The sequence below is a fragment of the Magnolia sinica genome, chromosome 15 (genome assembly GCF_029962835.1).
Source record: "Magnolia sinica isolate HGM2019 chromosome 15, MsV1, whole genome shotgun sequence".
NCBI lineage: Eukaryota > Viridiplantae > Streptophyta > Magnoliopsida > Magnoliales > Magnoliaceae > Magnolia > Magnolia sinica.
Window position 1 is genome coordinate 825370 of NC_080587.1, and position 18716 is coordinate 844085.

Genomic DNA, 18716 nt, shown 5'->3' on the forward strand with positions numbered 1-18716 from the left:
TTATTCCAAAAATTACCACAGGAAACAATAGTGATTGAACGCCTACCATAAAAAACTTCTTAAAACCAGAGTAATGTTTATTTGCCATCCATCCAAATCATTAGATGCCATACTAAAATTTAGACCTGGGTCTCAAAAATCAGGCCCACCCCTGATACAGAGGGACCATAGCAATGGAAACGGTTTGGAGGGTAAGTGTCCCCTTGTGCTTGTCTTGAATCATGGTTGGGGCTGGTTTTATAATGGCTTTTAGATAAAGTGATAGATAGGATGCTGATTATGCAGTGAGGTGCCTACCACCCTTTAGATAAGGTTAGGACCCACTTTGACGTATGTGTTTTATCCACACCATCCATCTATTTTTTCAGTTCATTTTAAGGCATAAACCCAAAACAGAAGCATATCCAAAGCTTAAGTGGACCACACCACAAAAAAATGAAGATAATGATATCCACCGTTGAAACATTCGTAGAGCCGACAGTGATGTTTGTTTGTCATCTAACCTGTTAATAAGGTCTCAAAGACTTGAATGGATGGATGGCATGGACAAAACACATACATCATGGTGAGCCCAACATAATCATAATGGGATCATTGTTTCTTGTGGCGTGGTGCGCTTGAGCTTTGAATATTCTTCTATTTTGGTCTCTTGTACTAAAATGATTAGCAAAAACATGTGGACGGCATGGATAAAACACATATATTATGGTGGGCCCACCTGCGCCGGTCAATGCACTAGACTCTAAATGGCTTCTTCAGGTCTGGTGCCCACAAAACCGGTGGGATACATGGGTGTGAGAGAGAGAGAGAGGTCTGAAGTCCAACTAGTTGGGCCACAACTTGTAACTTATGCTCATATGATATTTTGAAAACTATACGTTGGCCTTACTTCTACTCATCAAGTGCACCACCCTTCATTTTTTTGTTATTTATTAATGGTTAAAAGTTTTATATGTGGCCCACCTGATAAGTAGGTAGGGATGATTTTATTTATTTATTTATTTATTTATTTGCTTAAGAGATCCTCATGGTTGGACCAACCTATTGAAAGGTTTGGATGTCACATGCACTAATAGATTGGATGTTATCCACTCGTTGGACAGTACTTTGGTCCAATCGGTTGGACTTGAGACCTACTCCCTCCCTCTCTCTCACCAAACTACTAAAATAAAAAGGAAACCAGCTAAAGCATTCTATCACTAAACTAGTAAATAAAAAAGGAGACCAGCTAAACCATTCTATCATTGCAGGCATGGCTAAAGGAGATGTGAAGCTGTTTGGTGTATGGTCGAGCCCTTTCACTCTCAGAATCATATTGGCATTGAAACTGAAAGGAATTGAATTCGAATACATAGAAGAAGATCTCTCCAACAAAAGCTCTCAGCTTCTTGAGTACAACCCAATACACAACAAGATACCGGTCCTCGTCCACAACGGCGAACCGATTGTCGAATCGCTGATCATTCTTGAATATATTGATGAAATTTGGAAAGACAATCCCATTTTGCCGGTCGACCCTTACGAAAGAGCTACTGCGCAGTTCCTAGCTAAATTAGGAGATGAAAAGGTAAGCAATCCATCTTGATTATCCACTAGGCCTTTCTTGTCCCTTGTAAATAATGTAACAAGCACCATGAGGGGCCCCACAGATGTATGGTGCACGTCGAGATCTAAATCTAAACCGTCGGATCCATTGGTTGCTTTATCATTGTTTAGTTAACAAATCGATCACATGGGGTTTATGTGGCCCATTAGAGCCTTGGGATTGTTTTTGTGTAAACACTTTCCAGAATGGAAATACTCTTACAGCAATTTTCGCCAGTCCAAACACATGGTGTAAATCACATGCATTTAACGTTTTTCAATTAGTTAGATTTTGCAGACATCCAAACAACCCCTAACGAGATTCAAAGATGCATTGTTCACACTAAGATATGACTGCGAACTTTTGAGGTTGCTTCATCTCCAACCGGGCGATTGTTCGCTATGGCTCTGATGGGTTATATGATTTGGGTTTCTACAATATAAGCCATTGTCGCTGCTCAACGTCTCATGGCCCATCATCTTGCATGGAACATACTATAAAATTAAATAATAATAATAATAATAATAATAATAATAATAATAATAATAATTCTTACCATGTTTTTAACATCATGTTATATTACAGTGTTTGGCAGCCATTTGGCAAGTTTTTATCACCCAAGGGAAGGAACGAGAAGAAGCAATTGCTCCAGCCATAGAGAGCCTGAAACCCTTAGAAGAGGCGCTCATCGGAAAGAAATTTTTCAGCGGGGCAACGATTGGATTTGCAGATATTTTGCTCGGCTGGATGGCAAACATGGTCAAAGTCCTTGAAGAAATCATTGATCAGAAGATAATCGTTGAGGCGAGATATCCATTACTGTCAGCATGGATTGAGAATTACTTGGATTTTCCTGTCATTAGAAACAACTTGCCACTTCATGATAAAATGGTTGAAAAATTCCGTGCACGTCGCCTCAGTTGCATGAAGTGAGTCTAAAAATGCATATGGGTGTCTAAGTTTTCTTTTGTAAAAGTTCATGTACATGCAAGGTATGAATCTGGACTCATAGCTAGCTTCTCTTCTGTGAGAAAGCATTGAAGTTTAACAACTGGTTTTCTCTTGAGATTTTGATTTTTCTATGTATTTCTTGTTATAGTATATCTTAATAAGCATAGCTATATTATCATTGAGAAGTTTACCAACCAAATTAAAAATTAACCTCATCTAGGATTGCAGCTGGAGCAGGTGACCTGCTCGGTGTGGACTCAGTGTCTATGGACCTGGTATTCCCAAGATCAGAAAACCCATTTCAAAATGGACTTGAAAATTCATTTTTTGAAATGGGTATAGATTCCCACCAACTGTCCTTAAAGGGTAGAAGATTTTGCAAGCACCAACTGTCCATGCTCCCTAGACTCATTCACGCACTCACACCACAATGGATGCTTAAACCTGTGACCTCATGTTGAAACTGCTGACAGTCTACCACTGAGGCACAGCAACAGGTGCAATCTGAATTCATTTATTGATACATCAAACAAACTAAAATGCAAACATTCACAGGTTCTGCAGAACATACACTGGCTAGCTATTGACAGAGAGGAGGGCAAGTTATTTGATACTCTTTTGGTAGAGAACGAATATTCACATGCACACATGTAGCTTGATTGAAAGGCAAACTCCAAAGAGTATATTGAACAGATGATCCTAAATGTCTGATTTGTGCCATCAAATGGATGGCTTTCCAAATTCAACAAGCCACTGTCCATTAAGCTGGGGTCAGGATCAACCAATGGATCTGATTTTAGAGCATACCCCATCAAAAGTGGGGCCAAATCTTGTTTGGTGGGGGAGATTATTTTCTGCTAACCCTTAGAAGCATCATGGATTTCTGGATCACAGCAGGGAGGATTTTTTTCTTTTCTTTTTTCTTCTTTTTTTTTCCCCCTGTTTAATCCGCCCCGGATTGTGATTGGGTAAAGTTCTAGACACAAATGAAATTATCCCGCTTTATATATGAGAGGACAAGCATCCCACTAAAGCGACTTTTTATAGATATCTAAACGAGCCTAAAGAGGTAACGATCAGAAATGGATTTCAAATGCTATAAGCGCACCAACCATTAACTACAGAAACTGAGAAAGACAGCTTCCAATGAAATGACAATGAATCACATAGAATGACAGAAAACGCCACTTGTAATTTCTACATATCGAAAGAAAACTCATTTATGAACATAATGAAAACAACTTTTGTTCTTCTTTTTTTACTGGAAGTAAAGCATACCTCTGTTCATATAGATCAGATAGAGAGCATGCTTTTGTTCGAAAGATGGAAGGTCAGGCAGAGATGAAGACTTGAAGAATATAGAATGCGAGAACGGGAGACTTGCTGCTGCATCAGCACCTTCTTCAATCATAGGATATATTTTTGGATTTCGTACCCTTGCCCCTATAGGTGAGTTGAATTTCCGTGTGGGCATCGATAACAGTGACAAAGTAATGGGAATTCTCTGGTAATATTGGCAAATCACTTACTTGAAGAAAAGTAAGCGTGAGGACAACGCCCAAGTTCCAGCATGCATGCATGGTTATTGGAGTGAGAAGGTTCCGCGTCTTAGCATACACTAGTCCCAATACCATTCCTGTAGAGGCAAGGGCAACATGGCATATGTAAGAATGGAGATGAAGCATCGAAAATAGCCACAATTTTAAATAAAAGGTAGTCCCGCCATTTACATGACTTAGCTCAATAATCAGACTGGTACACTCATTAGCAATGTTTTAAATAACAACGATATCTTCCGATATATCCCATAATGTACTTTGTATCCCACCTGTGTGATGCAAAACGCACAGGTAGTGCCGATATATCCCACATGTTCGATCCGATGAGCATTTTAAATTTCCGATCCCTTTTTTTTTGTTGAAATTATCTTAAATCAGTGTCAAATGGTTATAACCCATTTGTTCTTCATGTTTTGCATGAAAAATCATGGAGTTGGAACTTTGATTTCAATATCCATTGGTTCTTCATGTTCTCTATATTTTTTTTTCAAAATTTTCCTTCAACCAGTTGTCAATTGACACAAATTTCTAAGAATTTGGGAATATTTGATGAAATGGTCATCACAAACACTCTAATTTCGAAATTTGAATGTAGATGGTCCAATTTGGGGAAAATTGGGGAAAAATAGAAATTTCCCCAATTTCTCTCAAATTGCTTGCAATGTTGCACTCCTAACATGGAATCAAGCATACATGAGGGCTGAGGGCTGATCTACTGATTTGTTAAGTCCTTGTTAATTTTCGGAAAATAAAAAACATTTTTTAACTAAAAATTAATATAATTTTTTTTATTAAAATAACAGTTGTCAATTGAGACTAATTTCGAAGTATTTAGCAGCTTTTGATGAAATGATCATCACAAACACTCTAAATGCTATGCATTCAATTTGAATATAATTGCATTAGTTCAGTCAAACAGCGCATAGCTTAGGACCCTATAAAAAGGAAACCTATTATGTACACTTCTTTTTTGAGATGTTATGATTAAAAAGTGTGGATTAAGGTCTTTTTTAACAATCCCTGAAGTTTCATTGAAAAATTCAACCATTTTCCCAATGTTTCCCCATGTTTCCCAAAAAGTGAGATAAATTACCCGATACAAACGATATGACCCGTGTGAAAACCATCAAGTATTTTTATCCCAAGGATGCGATACGTAACGCGATACCGATATTTCAAACAATGCTCATCAGCAGGGCCACACTTGTATAATAGAGTGTAGTTTATTAGTAAACATCCATTTTTTCCACAGCAGGTGGTGCACGGAGTCACTTGATATTTGGGCCAGGGCAATTACAAGGTACATGCCAAAATCTTGCACAGGTGCTTGGGTTTTAGGTGTAAATGTAGAATTGGAGCCTGTTAGATGCACGCACCAAATGAGAGTGACATGGAATAGGCCCTACATGGCTGCATTTTTTAAGCAAGGCATTGGAAACATCATAGAGATCACGCAAAATGCAGATGGCAAAATATGAATGCGAAAGAGTTCAAACCCCTGTCATCTTTCACATGTCGGGCAGTGGACAAAGACTCCACTCACATTCCTAGGGTGTCCTAGACGGCATCTTAACTTTTCTCTTGAATTGATTATCTTTAGAAACAAAATAGATGTTCAAGCAAAAACACTTGCATGAACATAGCATGAAAAAGACCCACATCAAAAACGAGTAGAAAAATGGAAGACACAGCTTCTGAGAGCATACAGTGAAGGTCAAGAGTATTTAGTGACTATGTTTTGTCTATTTTCCACACACACACACACACACAGAGAAAGATATAGAGAGAGGGAGAGGGAGAGGGAGAGAGAGAGAGCATTTAAATTAGAGAAGGATAAACCTTACCAAAGATGAATATCTCTAAAAATTTCCCAGGAGATTGATGTGCAAGAGTAAAAACAGCAGAACTTACAACCACTGATGCGGGCATAGGTAACCTGACAATTTAAGCAACATATAGTAACAGTGAAATACCATGCAACTTGTTTTTTGAACAGAGGAATAATTGGGTCCTGTTGCTTCTAGTCCGTTTAAGTAGAGCTCTCCAAACCATTCATTTGATCACCCAATCATGGATGATGAATGCACAAAAATCATCCTAATTGGAAGATCCTTTCTTTGGCCTTTTCTCTGCAACGCTGCTGTTTTTTCATATCCCCCCAACCTTCCACATGTGAGCCACAGATTTAAGGGTCAGGATATTGCGATCTCAGTGATTGTTGGGGCATTCCCCCATCCACAATGGGGCCCATCATAATCAACAGCCTGAATCACTGAACCATAGGTTCCACTTGTACAGACTAGAGCATCATGACACTACTCATGTCCCTCATGTGAAGCCACGTATTCAAAGTGGACTGCAAAAGGAGTAGGAGCCCACCATTTTGTCAGAGATGTCATCAGAAAACCTCGATAAATTGTTTCTTCACAAACTGGTGCAAGAACTCCTAAGATGCCAAGTAGAAAAACAGTGCTGAACAATGAAATTTAGACATCATCAAAATCATTGATCTTGTGATGCCACAATCTTTAATTGGAATTATCTGCCATTATTATAACATTTCAGCTCAACATAAAAACCTGGTGTTTGATTGGCCAAAAAGCGGCAACAAGCGCACTAAAGACTCTGCCTGCAACAGGAGAAAGATGAAAGGTGTAACAATATAAGGTTTGAGAAAAAAGAAAGTGCTGAATAACTTGTAAAAGGAAGGAAATTTACTAGCTCATATTAGAAGAATGGATAGCTTGATTAACCAAGAAGACAAGAATGGTTGCAACTTGCAAGTATAGAAACATGGTTGAGAAGATGTCCAAGAAACTCTCTTAAAAGTATCAAAAATACAAGTAACTAACTGAACTTTTTATTCTGCATTCAATCCCTATAAAATGTCATATACAAGCGCATGCACACTTACATACATACATACATACATACATATATAATGCTTGTGTCCAATTAGCAGATAAGTTTCAACCTGTTGTGTGTGCAAAATATCCAACCCATCCAACAGGTCAGCCCCACCACAAGGATCACCTTGTGCAAAATTCAGCCCAATCCACCCATCAGGTGGGCCACACCATAGGAAATAACAGGGCTGGTATAATTAAAAGAAAAATTACAAGTGTGGCCTGCACATGAAAGGGTGAAAATTCTCTCTCCACCAACACACACACATGTGCACTCACACGCACACAACACACCTGTACGTGCATATGCACATGTGGCTAATTGTTTTGTGAAAACGGCACAACTAGATCAGTCAAATCTCAAACCCATGACCTCAACTCAAAAATCAAAAGGCACTAACCCCAGGAGCTAACAGAAAATTGTGTTAATTCCTTCTATTTTTATGATTTTAGATTAAACATATTTCCAGGTCAAGGAGGACCAGAGTAGGTATGTCCAGTTGGACCAAACCACCCATGAAAGCAGGTCAGTGTCTGGTCTGAGTTTTAAAAACTGGCAAAAACAATTAATATATCTCAATCACTAGATTGGATGCCTTAAGTCAGCAACTTCTTGCATATGAAGACTGCAAAATGGAACAAATTTGACATATTGGATCCATCAGATGGTAATGAAAGACCAATTTAAACATTTTCATCAAAAGCATGCATGCTCATGCCTGCAACCCATGACATCACAATAAACCATGTTAGGTAGTGTAGGAACTAGGGGAAGTAGAATCAACCTCATTTTGCATCTGGCCAGCACTTGAACCAGATATGAAAGCCTTCACGAGATAAACAGCACTTGAAGCAATTATTAAACCCCCACCACTCCATACAATCCAACCACGCTGAAGATTAAATGGTTGGCCCCATCCTGTTAAACACATACATAAAGAATCCATAATCAACTGATGACCTATGAAGTACTGCCTTGTAGAATATCTCTGAATCAGTAACTTCATAACTGATAGATATTCTGAGCTTGAAGTGTGTATTCTACATTACTTCAGTGCTCGTAATCATCCTCTTCTAATAAATTGGATCTTCAAGGGTCATTTGGATGCCCGTAAAACTCTTAAGTTATGATCGGATTATAGGTGTAAAGTGTTTACAACCTGTCCTATTTGACTTTAACATATAATATATTTACAATTAAACAATTGTCTATGTTGGGATAACTTGTAAATTGTTTACAACCTATAATTAAGTATTCTCGCACGAAAGAGCTTGGAGTTGTAAATCCTTTAAAAATCATCAAATGAAATATAAAGTCTTCATTTAAATTGAATCATTGAGATAAGCTCAACTCAATAAAACCTATGGCCGATACTTACACTAAACCAATCATTTGATGGGCCACAAAGGTGAACTTACTAATTCAAATTTCCTTTTGTGAGGAGAAACAATTGAATAGAAACAATTAACTATAAACCAACATTAAATTAATAGAAACTAATAGGTTTAAAAATATGTTTTCAGTAATCCAAATAGAAAACAACTCTAAATAATGTTCTAAAGAAAAAATCTATAACGGAGAAGAGTATTCCAGTATAAAATTTTCCTTTATAACATTATTTAGAGTTGTTTTCTATTAGGATTACTAAGGACATGTTCAAACCCACTAGTTGCTATTTATTTTGTTGATTTATAGTTAATTCTTTATATTCAATAGTTTCTCATCACAAAAGGGAATTTGAATCATAGGGCCCATTTTTGTGGCCCATCAAATGATTAGTTTAGCATAAAGATCGATGATAGGCTTTTATTGAGTTGAGCTTATCCCAATAATCCAATTTAAATGAAAACCTTATATGTCATTTGATGATTTTTAGAGGATTTATCACTCCAAGCTTTATCATGCATGATACCTAATTATAGGTTGTAAACAATTTACAAGTTATATAAACATAAACAATTGTTTACCTATAAACAAATTATAGCTTAAAGCCAAACAGGATAGGCTGTAAACACTTCATACTTGTAATTTGATTATCACTTAAGAAGTTTACAGGCATCCATATGACCCCTTAGATGTGGCAACCATCTTCTTTGATAGGAGAGAAATGAGCATCCAAGCAAAATTGTAGAACAAGTCCAGCTATAGCCTCGATAGGATAATATTAAGTGGAGATATGATCCACGACCCAAGGACATGTATCGCATCCTCAGATCCTTAGTTTGTATAAGAGAGGATCATAGTTCAATGATCCATACCTTGGATTTGATAGGTTGTGCACTGAAATGGCCATGCCCTAAAAATACCAGTGATGGGACAGTCCAGACCCATCGATTGGTGGCCAGCAAATAGATGGCTAAGAAAGGAAATATGACAAAGGTCCACATTCAACTGAAAAAGGCCAGAGATTGGATGGTTAACATCTCCCAGTCAGGTAGATCTTTGGGGCATGGAGGATACTATCCATATCTGGGATCAAGGTTCGTCGTAATTCTTTTAATTTTGATAGTTGCAAAAACCCAATAACTGGTAATAGCTATGATGGAACATGAAGTGAAAGAGAAGTCTTCATAGAATAAACAGAAGCCTAGTAATCAGTAGACTGTAAAAGGTAGTTCATGAGGACTGCAGCCCCTATTGGCAGTAAGCAAGGGCCCCAACCTTGAAAAGTCATGCATTCATGATCCCCCTAATTCAAAAACTAATGGGAGGCCGTAGTCCTTGAGAACTGCAGTTACAGTTTACGACAACTACTAAACCAGGCTTCGTAAGAAAGAAGTCCATATTTCCATAACCTAATCAGAGCTGCAAGGAGCTCAATGAAGCAAGAAAAGTATACAAACTGTAAGAGAAGACATCATCCGGTAATGGTCGATAAGGACTGACAAGCACATACAAAATTGAAAGCTTGGCCACTGTTTTCAGTCTACAGACAGAAGTGAACTGCATTAGTAAACAAGCATGCAAGATACACAATTACATCACCAAAGAAATCGAGCATAAGGTGAAGATGACATACAATTGATCAATAAACAATCGCATCGAGACTTCATCAGGGTTCTGTAAGTGAGGCTGCAGATTTTGAAAATCAGGTTGCAGTGCTCTTGTAAATCCTGTTGTTCCGGCAATCCCTGCGAAAACAATGCTGAGAAGATATCCTTAAATCCTTTCTATATACGACATTTACATCAAATTGTTCAACATCTTAACATTAGACAACATGGACTTGAGACTCAACACCATAAATTCCCTGATCAAATGAATCAACTTTTTATATCTAGAATATTTTGAGTCTTTGACCCAGTAACATATTGTTGGACACAGAATCTGGTAAAGTTATAGCAAATCAGAAATGCATTGATCAATTCGTAATAGTTACCTGAGAGCTAATATTATTTCTATTAGAGTGCAAGCTTCTTCTTTTTTAATGTTTTGAAAAGTAATCAAAGCTTTTATTAAGAAGAATAAAAATAGAGTACGACATGGAGCAGGCCCCGTCATACAAATAACAGGCCCGGACCCACTATAGAACAATACACACTTATGCCACCACTCTACAAGATGCTAAGCTGACTTTAACTCTGATCTCCAAGTATGGATGTCTGAAATTGGGAATTTGAATGCAAAAGGAGATCCAAATATGGATGTCTGACAAAGATCTTACACTTGAGCAAAATTGAAGAATAAAAGGCAGAATAGAGATCATTTCCAACAATTTCGACTTCAAGGTGAACTTGTTTTAAAGAATATTTCTTAGTAATAGCAGAAGCAAACTGACAATAGTCTATATCATGCACTTTTCTCATTCTCATTTAAATATCAGCTATCAACATGACTAATGATCACTATACATTGGTTAAAAACAGCTACCTTGTTTTGTAACTGACGAAAACATAGTGAGAATTATCTATGAACATGGTTTTTTGTAATGGCTGGTATACCAGTTTATACCAATACCACCTCACCCTGTTACTATGGAGCAATGCTATGTGCGGCTGCTGCATGACAGCTATTGTTGTCCTAGTTTGGCTGATAATTTGACCAAAATTTCACTGAGAAGAGCTGATATAATATGAATTGTCCTTGTAAAACTCTTTCTTCAAGAGGAATTATAATTCTTTCAATGGCAGAGAATGTATCAAGGATCATAGACAGGCACACTTTTCCTACTGAACATGGGTTACACTTCAAGCTAGACTGTCATAACTGTGGGCCCCACGGTGGATGGTGCATGAGTTTTTTATTTTTTTAGAGATAACAACATTATTGAAAAGCGCACCAAAGGCATGAAAGAATACAAAACCACAAAGAAAAATGGAAGAAAAGCCTCCAACAGTCCTAGGAAAGCTTTACAAAGGCCCCCCACTCAAAAGTGAGGTCTTTGATCCAACAAATAACATTTTCAACTGAAGCTGGATCCTTATGAAAGCAGCAAGCATTCCTAGCTCCCCAAACTGCCCACAAAATAGCCATAATATGCATTCTCCAAATAGCTCTTCCAACCTTTCCTGAACCTCCCTTGTGCCATGCAAAAAGGAGATCCTCAACCGCCTTAGGCATCACCCACACGGCGCGTAAAGATAACAAGAAATGATCCCAAATCTTCCTCACAAACAGGCAATGGATGAAATGGTGATCAATAGACCCCGCATCCTGCATACACATCAAACACACATTCGGCAAGATGAGAGATCGTCTTTGAAGATTATCAATAGTAAGAATTCTTCTCCTTCCCACCAACCGAACAAACACCAAACACAAGGAGGGGCACCGTAAAACCAATGATGAAAATGATGGGGAACGGCGCAAGAAATAGAAGATTTATATATCATATCGTAAAAAGACTTCACTGAAAAGATTCCCGAGCAATGATCATTCCAAACAATAGAGTCTTGATTCTAACTTGAAGGCATACTCTTTTGAAGCAAGGCAAGCAAATCCATAGATCTTCAGTTTTTACATCTATCAGATTTCTGTGACAGGGACGACTCCAAGCTGAGGAGGCGCCGCTAGTGGAATAACAGTCAACTACACTGATAAATCTGTCGGGAGCAATCCTTGCGAAACTCGGATATAAATCTTGCAAAGTTGTATCTCCACACCAAGTATCAACCCAAAACCTCATGTTATGACCATTGCCGAGAGAGAAAGAGATTCCTTTTGTACCAACTGTTCAATTGCCTTCCACATTGACGAAGCTCTATAAAGAGGGGATCGCCTGACCGACCATCCACCTCGATGCACTCATATTTATTAGCAATTAACTCCCTCCACATTCTCCCTATCTCGGAGCCAAACCGGCATAAGGCTTAAATGATGACGATGATTAATTAATTTATGAGGAATCATGTGAGGAGAAATTGAACTACTCGCTTTTCCAATCCTTTGAGAACCGATTTATGACATTTGAATAACGACAATAAGTAAATCGGCATGTTAGCAAAAGTTGTCTTCAAGAGCGTTAGACGACCGCCATAAGAGAGATGGCGAGCACTCCAACTAGCAAGCTTCCTCTCAATCTTTTCAATAACCTTATTCCACAGATGAGTGGGAGGCTTACCAATGCATAACGGGAGGCCTAAGTATGTCGACGGAAAATCTCCTGCTTTACATCCAAAACATCTAGCCAAAGAGATAAGGTCGCGCCCTATCCACATGAATTCCCAACAATTCAAACTTTTCAACATTAATCTTCAGCTCCAAAACTACTTCGAAACACACTATAACTTTGCGGAGATTATCCACCGATATCATATCTGCATCGCAGAATAGGAGAGTATCATCCACATACTAAAGATGAGAGCAAGAGACCATATTTGTAGCCTCCCCGAAGCCACTAAACAAACCGTTCTCCACAGCCTTTGAAAGCATTTTGCTAAACAATTCTCCCACAACAACAAAAAGATTTGGAGATAGCGGATCCCCCTGCCTAAGGCTTCTCGAGGCTTTAAAGAAGCCTTTATCATCTCTAACATATAATCCAACTTTTTCCAATCAACATGGTCATAAGCCTACTCGATGTCCAATTTGCAAACAATACCAGATTTTCCATCCCTGTGCCTTGCATGAATGCACTCATGGGCGATGACAGCGCTATCTAGAATTTGTCTACCTCCAATAAACACTCCTTGGTTCTGAGAAATAACCTTCCCAAGCACGTTTCTAAATCTCAAAGCAAAGATTTTCACCAAGATCTTATAAGGTCCCCTTATTAAACTAATAGGTTTGAAATCTTTAAGTTCCTCTGCCCCCTCTATTTTAGGGATAAGAGCCAAAAACGTCGCACTAACGGAAAGCATGCCTCTCTCATAGAAATCCAATATAAAATCCATAATATCCTTCTTGAGTAATGACCAAACTTCTTAAAGAAGAACATCAGAAAACCATCCGGCCTTGGAGCTTTCTCCCCACACAACGAATGCAACGATGCTTTTACTTCATCTTCCGAAATTTCCAATTCACACAAGAGAGCATCTTCAAAAGATAGAGACTGAAATTGTAGATTATCTAATCTTGGCCTTTCCCAATGCTCCCTAGAGAGGAAGTTCTCATTGAATTGGACTATAGCCTCAAAGACCTTGTCCTTGTCTGTTTCCCGATTCCCCTCTAATAAGATACTGGAAATTCTATTTGCACGTGCCCGCTTGCTAGCCATATTGTGAAAAAATCGTGTGTTCTTCTCTCCTTCCTTGAGCCATATTGCCCTCGATCTTTGTCCCCATCTGATCCCCTCTTCTCTAGCCCTTTGTTCGTATCTAGCAAAAAAAAAAAATCTCTCACTTTCCTTTGTTCGAGAGATAAATCCTCTCTTTTAAAACATCAAGCTCATGAACTTGGTCCAAAATCAAATTGAACTCCACCTCTCGCTTAGCCATTACCTCCTTCCAAATATTAATCTTTTCTTTCAGCAATTTGAGCTTCTTGGAGATCCTGAAGCCTGCATATCCTTCCACCTCAAACGAGCTCCACCGTTCCACCACCAACTGTTGGAATCCTTCTATCTCCAGCCACGAGGCCTCGAACCTAAAAGGTCTTGGACCCCAATTGTCAGCCTCATATCAAGAATTATGGGGCAGTGATCTGATCTGATGCTATTCTAGGAAGGCCCGGTGTGAAGACAATGGAAACTTCTCTATCCAAGGCTCATAAACTAGAAATATGTCCAGTCTGGATAACTTAGGTTCCTGGCGACCATTGGACCACATAAATTTGGCCCCTTCCAAAGGAAGATCTACCATGAAAAAAGAGCAATGGCCCTTGTTAAAGCTTCGACATTAGCATGTTTCATTGGGAGGAACCAGGTTTTAACCCTTGGTAGTCTTCAAAAAGGACCAATTGTCATACCAACATGTGTGTGTGTTGTGTACGGGAGATGTTGAATTAGTGCACCATTTATTTATTCATTGCCCCTTCACTCGCACAGTGTGGCCCAACCTCCTCAACTCTCTAAGTGTGATTTGGGTAATGCTGGACACAAATCACAATGGCAAATTTACTTTTTCCTTGGCATGAGGTTAATAGCAGGAAGGAGAGGGCTGAGTGGAGGTTGGCAATGATGGCTATCCTTTCGACAGTTTAGGAGGAAAGGAAGGGTAGATGCTTCAACGATATAACCAACTTTGTAAGCCAAGTCTTTTGTAAGGATAAATCTTGTTTGGCAAAGTGGGCCTCTTGCATCGATATCTTAAAGCCTTGTAATCTTTCTTTTGTTTAAGTGAGTTGTTGTTTCCTGCACCTTCTCGGCGCTCCATCAATCAAATTTCCATTGCTTTTGAGAAAGGAAAAAAAGAAGAAGATATGCATGGATGGATATCTAAGAAAGACGCAAGGAATCACCTCAGCAAGTATGGCAACATCACATATAAAGTAACCTTCCAATCCCATGGAACATCCCATGATTGGAGAAATTCCCATTGCTTGATCTCCAATTTCTGCAAAATATTAATAAAAGCAAGTGTAAATGTATCAGGGCATTGGGACACCATGGTATCTGATGGCCATAAGTGAACTGCAACTCTGCAAGATTTAATGGCTCAGTGTTGGTGTCTGACTCAGCCAAGACTGAAAATGAGTCAACTAACGCAGCGTGATATAACTTGGCCTTATCATATCTAAATAAATATAGAGAAACAGGGAAATGAACTTTTGGGGAATTATATTGATAAAAGGACATGTTATCTACGTATTGGATACCAATATTTCAACATATTCACTCGATGAATTACTGACTACTGAGTTGTTGATATATCCCAAGGGGGTGCGGTAAAAACCCATTATCTGCTGATTCTGACCCTTCTAATAGTGAGTTGAACATGTGACTCGGCCATTACTGCTTTGCAACAGAAAAGTCGGTGGATAAACATAAATACAGGCTGTGTCAAGTTATATTGATACTTGCACAGGTTACGACCAACAGCTGGTCGACTCAGCAGAGTTGATGTGACTTGGACTAGCCTGTAAACCATGAGTGTTGATCATTTCTGTTCCCACCGTCTGTTAACAGGTCACCACTCAGATGGCAAGGATCGCCAACTTGCTGTCATTTTGGACCTTTGCCGGTTCACCATTAGATGCTTATTGAAAAACAGTCCTAACCACCACATATGCAGGATTGAATGTGCCAAGGCAAACCACCAATTGAGGTAGTTTATAAGAAACCAGGCATTAAGCATGATCATTTGGCAGTATTTGATGCAGGTAAAACATTCTGTAGATAAAGTGCCCATCTTTCAATAGTCCAGGTCATACATCTTCTGGGCTCCACAGAGGATGGACAGTGGAACAAACCCCACCATCTGATCATTTTATTTTATTTTATTTTTTTGCTGTTGCACCTGGATTATCAGCTATATTTTTGCCTTCTAACCTTCCATTTGCAGGCCAATCACTGGATAGCTAGGCTTGTATAATGGACGATAATTGTGCAGCATCACCCATCCACAGTTCAGCCCACCATCTGAACATTCTGGACCAAAGAAAGGTGGGCCCCACCACTATGACTGCTAGTCCCAATGAAAACACTGGTAATTCAGGCCAATCATTGTCAATTTCCTTGACAAAGAAAAGTACCATTACTATACTATGCTCAATCCTGCCTGTTCTTCTTCTTCTTCTTCTCTCAACCCACCAATTGTACTGGCGGGACCTACCTTATGGTCACATAAGCAGTTGGCCACATCATGAGACGGACTATGCCTCAACATCTTCCTGTCAGATGATCCTACCCATCCAATGTAAAATCACAGTGAGGGTCCATTTTCAACAGGAGCCAAATTGGGCGGTCATGATCATCCAACATGAGAGATTTGATGGGTATCTCGCATCCAGAAGGATCACCAGAAGGTTGGCCTCCAATGTATAGTTTGTCAGGCCAAACAAAAGCTCACTCCAGTATCTGAATCAAGATGCTTGTCGTCATCCAAAAATTGCACACTGTTCCTTTACTTATTCCATTGAAAAATACTGGATTTTTATCCACAGCATTCCCATTATCAAAATTTAAAAAATCAATTAGAATTCTCAATCCATCTGATGAAAATGAACAGTTGCAAATTTACAACCAAGGGTCCATGTTTGATGGGAGCCAAACCGAGCAGTTAGGATCATCCGATGGGGAGATTTTATGGGAATCCCCCATCTTACATGGCTCCCACCATACAAACAATCTGGATAGCTGGAAGGTGGGCCACAAATGTGGTTTGTCAAGCTGAACAAAATCTCACTCCGGCATTGTATTTCCTATGATCCTTTCCATTAAATGCAGATGAGCAATTTTCACATTCAAGGGTCCATGCTTAACAGGAGCCCAAATGGGCGGTTAGATCATCCAAGATAGGAGATTTAACAAGCATCTCTCATCCAATATGGGTCCCACCGTGTAAAAAAATTGGATTGCCAGAAGGCGGGCCCCATGTGTATGGTTTCTCAGGCTGTACATAAAAATCCCAGTTCAGCATTGCAAATCATACAATCGTATCCAACCGATGAGCATGGGCACTTACAAATTTGCAACCAACATTCGATGTTTAATGGGAGTGAAATCGAGCGGTTAGGACATTCCAATATGGGAGATTTTGTGGGTATCCCCCATCCAACATGTGTCTCAAAATACAGACGATTCAGATCGCCATAAGATGGGCCCCACATGCAAAGTAACACAGTCCAAACAAAGAACTCGCTCCAGCGTAGGGGCAGATTTCCTGCAACCTATGGTAAGCTAGGTGGGGCTCACCGTGATGTTTGTGAGAAATCTACACCGTTCATCCGTTTTTCCAGAACATGTCAGCATCTGGGCCCAAAAATGAGGCAGATCCAAAACTCAAGTGGGACGCACGACAGGCGACAGTGAGGATTGAACATCCACCGTTGAAACTTTCGTAGGGACAGAGAAGTTTTGGATCAGGCTCTTTTTTTTTCAGTTCATCCCAATAGGATTGAGATTATGAACGGTATGGATGGCATACAAACATCAGGGTGGAGCCAGGGTGATTTCAACGGTAGGCATCTCCTTACCTACTTTTTGTCTGTCATGCGACTCAAGTACCCATTTCCTAACATGATCTATCAAAACAGATGGACGGGGTGGATTTCTCACAAGCATCACGGTGGGCCCCATCTAGCTTCCCGTCACAGCGAGTCGTTTTTAAAGAAGAGGAAAATAGGGAATGAAGAAATCTATACCTTTTCTGATGCGCTTTCATCAGAAGAACTTTCGGTGGATTCGGAGCATCGAAGCCTGGGAATTTCTCTCCTGAGGAGTGGACTTGGAAATCTCTTTGCTCCATTGGAGAAGCTGCGGGAGATGAAGTGTCGATACGGACGGTGGAGATGAGATCGGAATGGGAGTTCTGGAAGCTTCCATGCCCATGGAAGAAGAACAGATGCTGATGGAATTATCAAAGACATGAGAAATGGGAATTGGTGAGATAGACAGAAGACGATGGGTTTTGGGGGGAGGAAGAGAGAAACGCTTGGATTTTTATTTTTATTTTTTTAGGAGATATATGATGCTCGGGCTTCGTATGACGCTTGATACGCATGCACCTGGAAATTGTATACGTGGCATATATTAACTCAAATAAAACCGATTATATTGTAAATTTAGCTGTCTCTGAGGCTCGTGATCAGGTTTTTTGAACAATCCTAACCTCTGTTTTGCAGGCACTTATTTGTTGAAACAGGACCATTGGATTTTTTTATTTTAACCGTCCAATAAATACCCATTAATCTGACTGTGGGATAATCAAATATGCTTAAATTTTCGTTCATGAATCATCTGCTCTGGCCATCCATAACTTCGACTGTTTAATGTGACTACCTGTTTGTCATGTACGTAATTTCAAAGTAAATTTTAAGTGCCTGCGTATCATCCACCACACTCACCCAGTGTATCAAACTTTCTCTCTTTTTTTCTTTTTATCCGTTCCCGGGTTTTAAGATACGAGTTTCCAAAGTGGATTGCATTAAACTCTGTGGGGCCCACCATGATGTATGTGTCTTATCCACTCCGTTCATCCGTTCTACCAGGTCATTTTACGACGTAACCAATAATGAAATTGTATCCGAAGCTCAAGTGGACCACACTACAGGAAACATTGAAAATTGAACGCCTACCGTTGAAAATTTTTTAGGGGCGACAGAATATTTGGATCAAAAGCTAATGGTTGTTTTTTACGTTCGTCCAGGTCCGTTTGACCTTATGAACAGGTTGGATG

At 39.3% G+C, this 18716-nt stretch overlaps 2 protein-coding genes across 4 annotated transcripts; one reads left to right on the forward strand and one right to left on the reverse strand.

Moving 5' to 3' along the window:
- The first annotated feature begins 1030 nt into the window (after positions 1-1030).
- Positions 1031-2518, forward strand: LOC131228052 (glutathione transferase GST 23-like). The gene is made up of 2 exons (XM_058223882.1): positions 1031-1567; positions 2171-2518. Exons 1-2 carry the CDS (start codon positions 1253-1255, stop codon positions 2516-2518), a joined length of 663 nt encoding a protein of 220 aa, XP_058079865.1. The 5' UTR covers positions 1031-1252.
- LOC131227333 (uncharacterized) lies at positions 2126-18194 on the reverse strand. Of its 3 annotated transcripts, XR_009162206.1 has the most exons (11): positions 17683-18194; positions 14839-14933; positions 10022-10147; positions 9846-9928; positions 7787-7920; positions 6675-6724; positions 6475-6567; positions 5940-6031; positions 4066-4172; positions 3815-3979; positions 2126-2438 (listed from the first exon to the last, which is right to left on the reverse strand). XR_009162206.1 is itself a non-coding variant. In XM_058223118.1 (10 exons), the coding sequence occupies exons 1-10, from the start codon at positions 17905-17907 to the stop codon at positions 3944-3946; spliced, it is 1041 nt and encodes a 346-aa protein (XP_058079101.1). In that variant the 5' UTR covers positions 17908-18194; the 3' UTR covers positions 3678-3943. The 3 variants fall into 3 exon arrangements, 2 of the variants coding, with proteins under 2 accessions (XP_058079101.1, XP_058079102.1); XM_058223118.1 differs by lacking the exon at positions 2126-2438 and having other exon boundaries at positions 3678-3979; XM_058223119.1 differs by lacking the exons at positions 2126-2438; positions 14839-14933 and having other exon boundaries at positions 3678-3979; positions 17683-17935.
- Between the last annotated feature and the right edge of the window lie 522 nt (positions 18195-18716).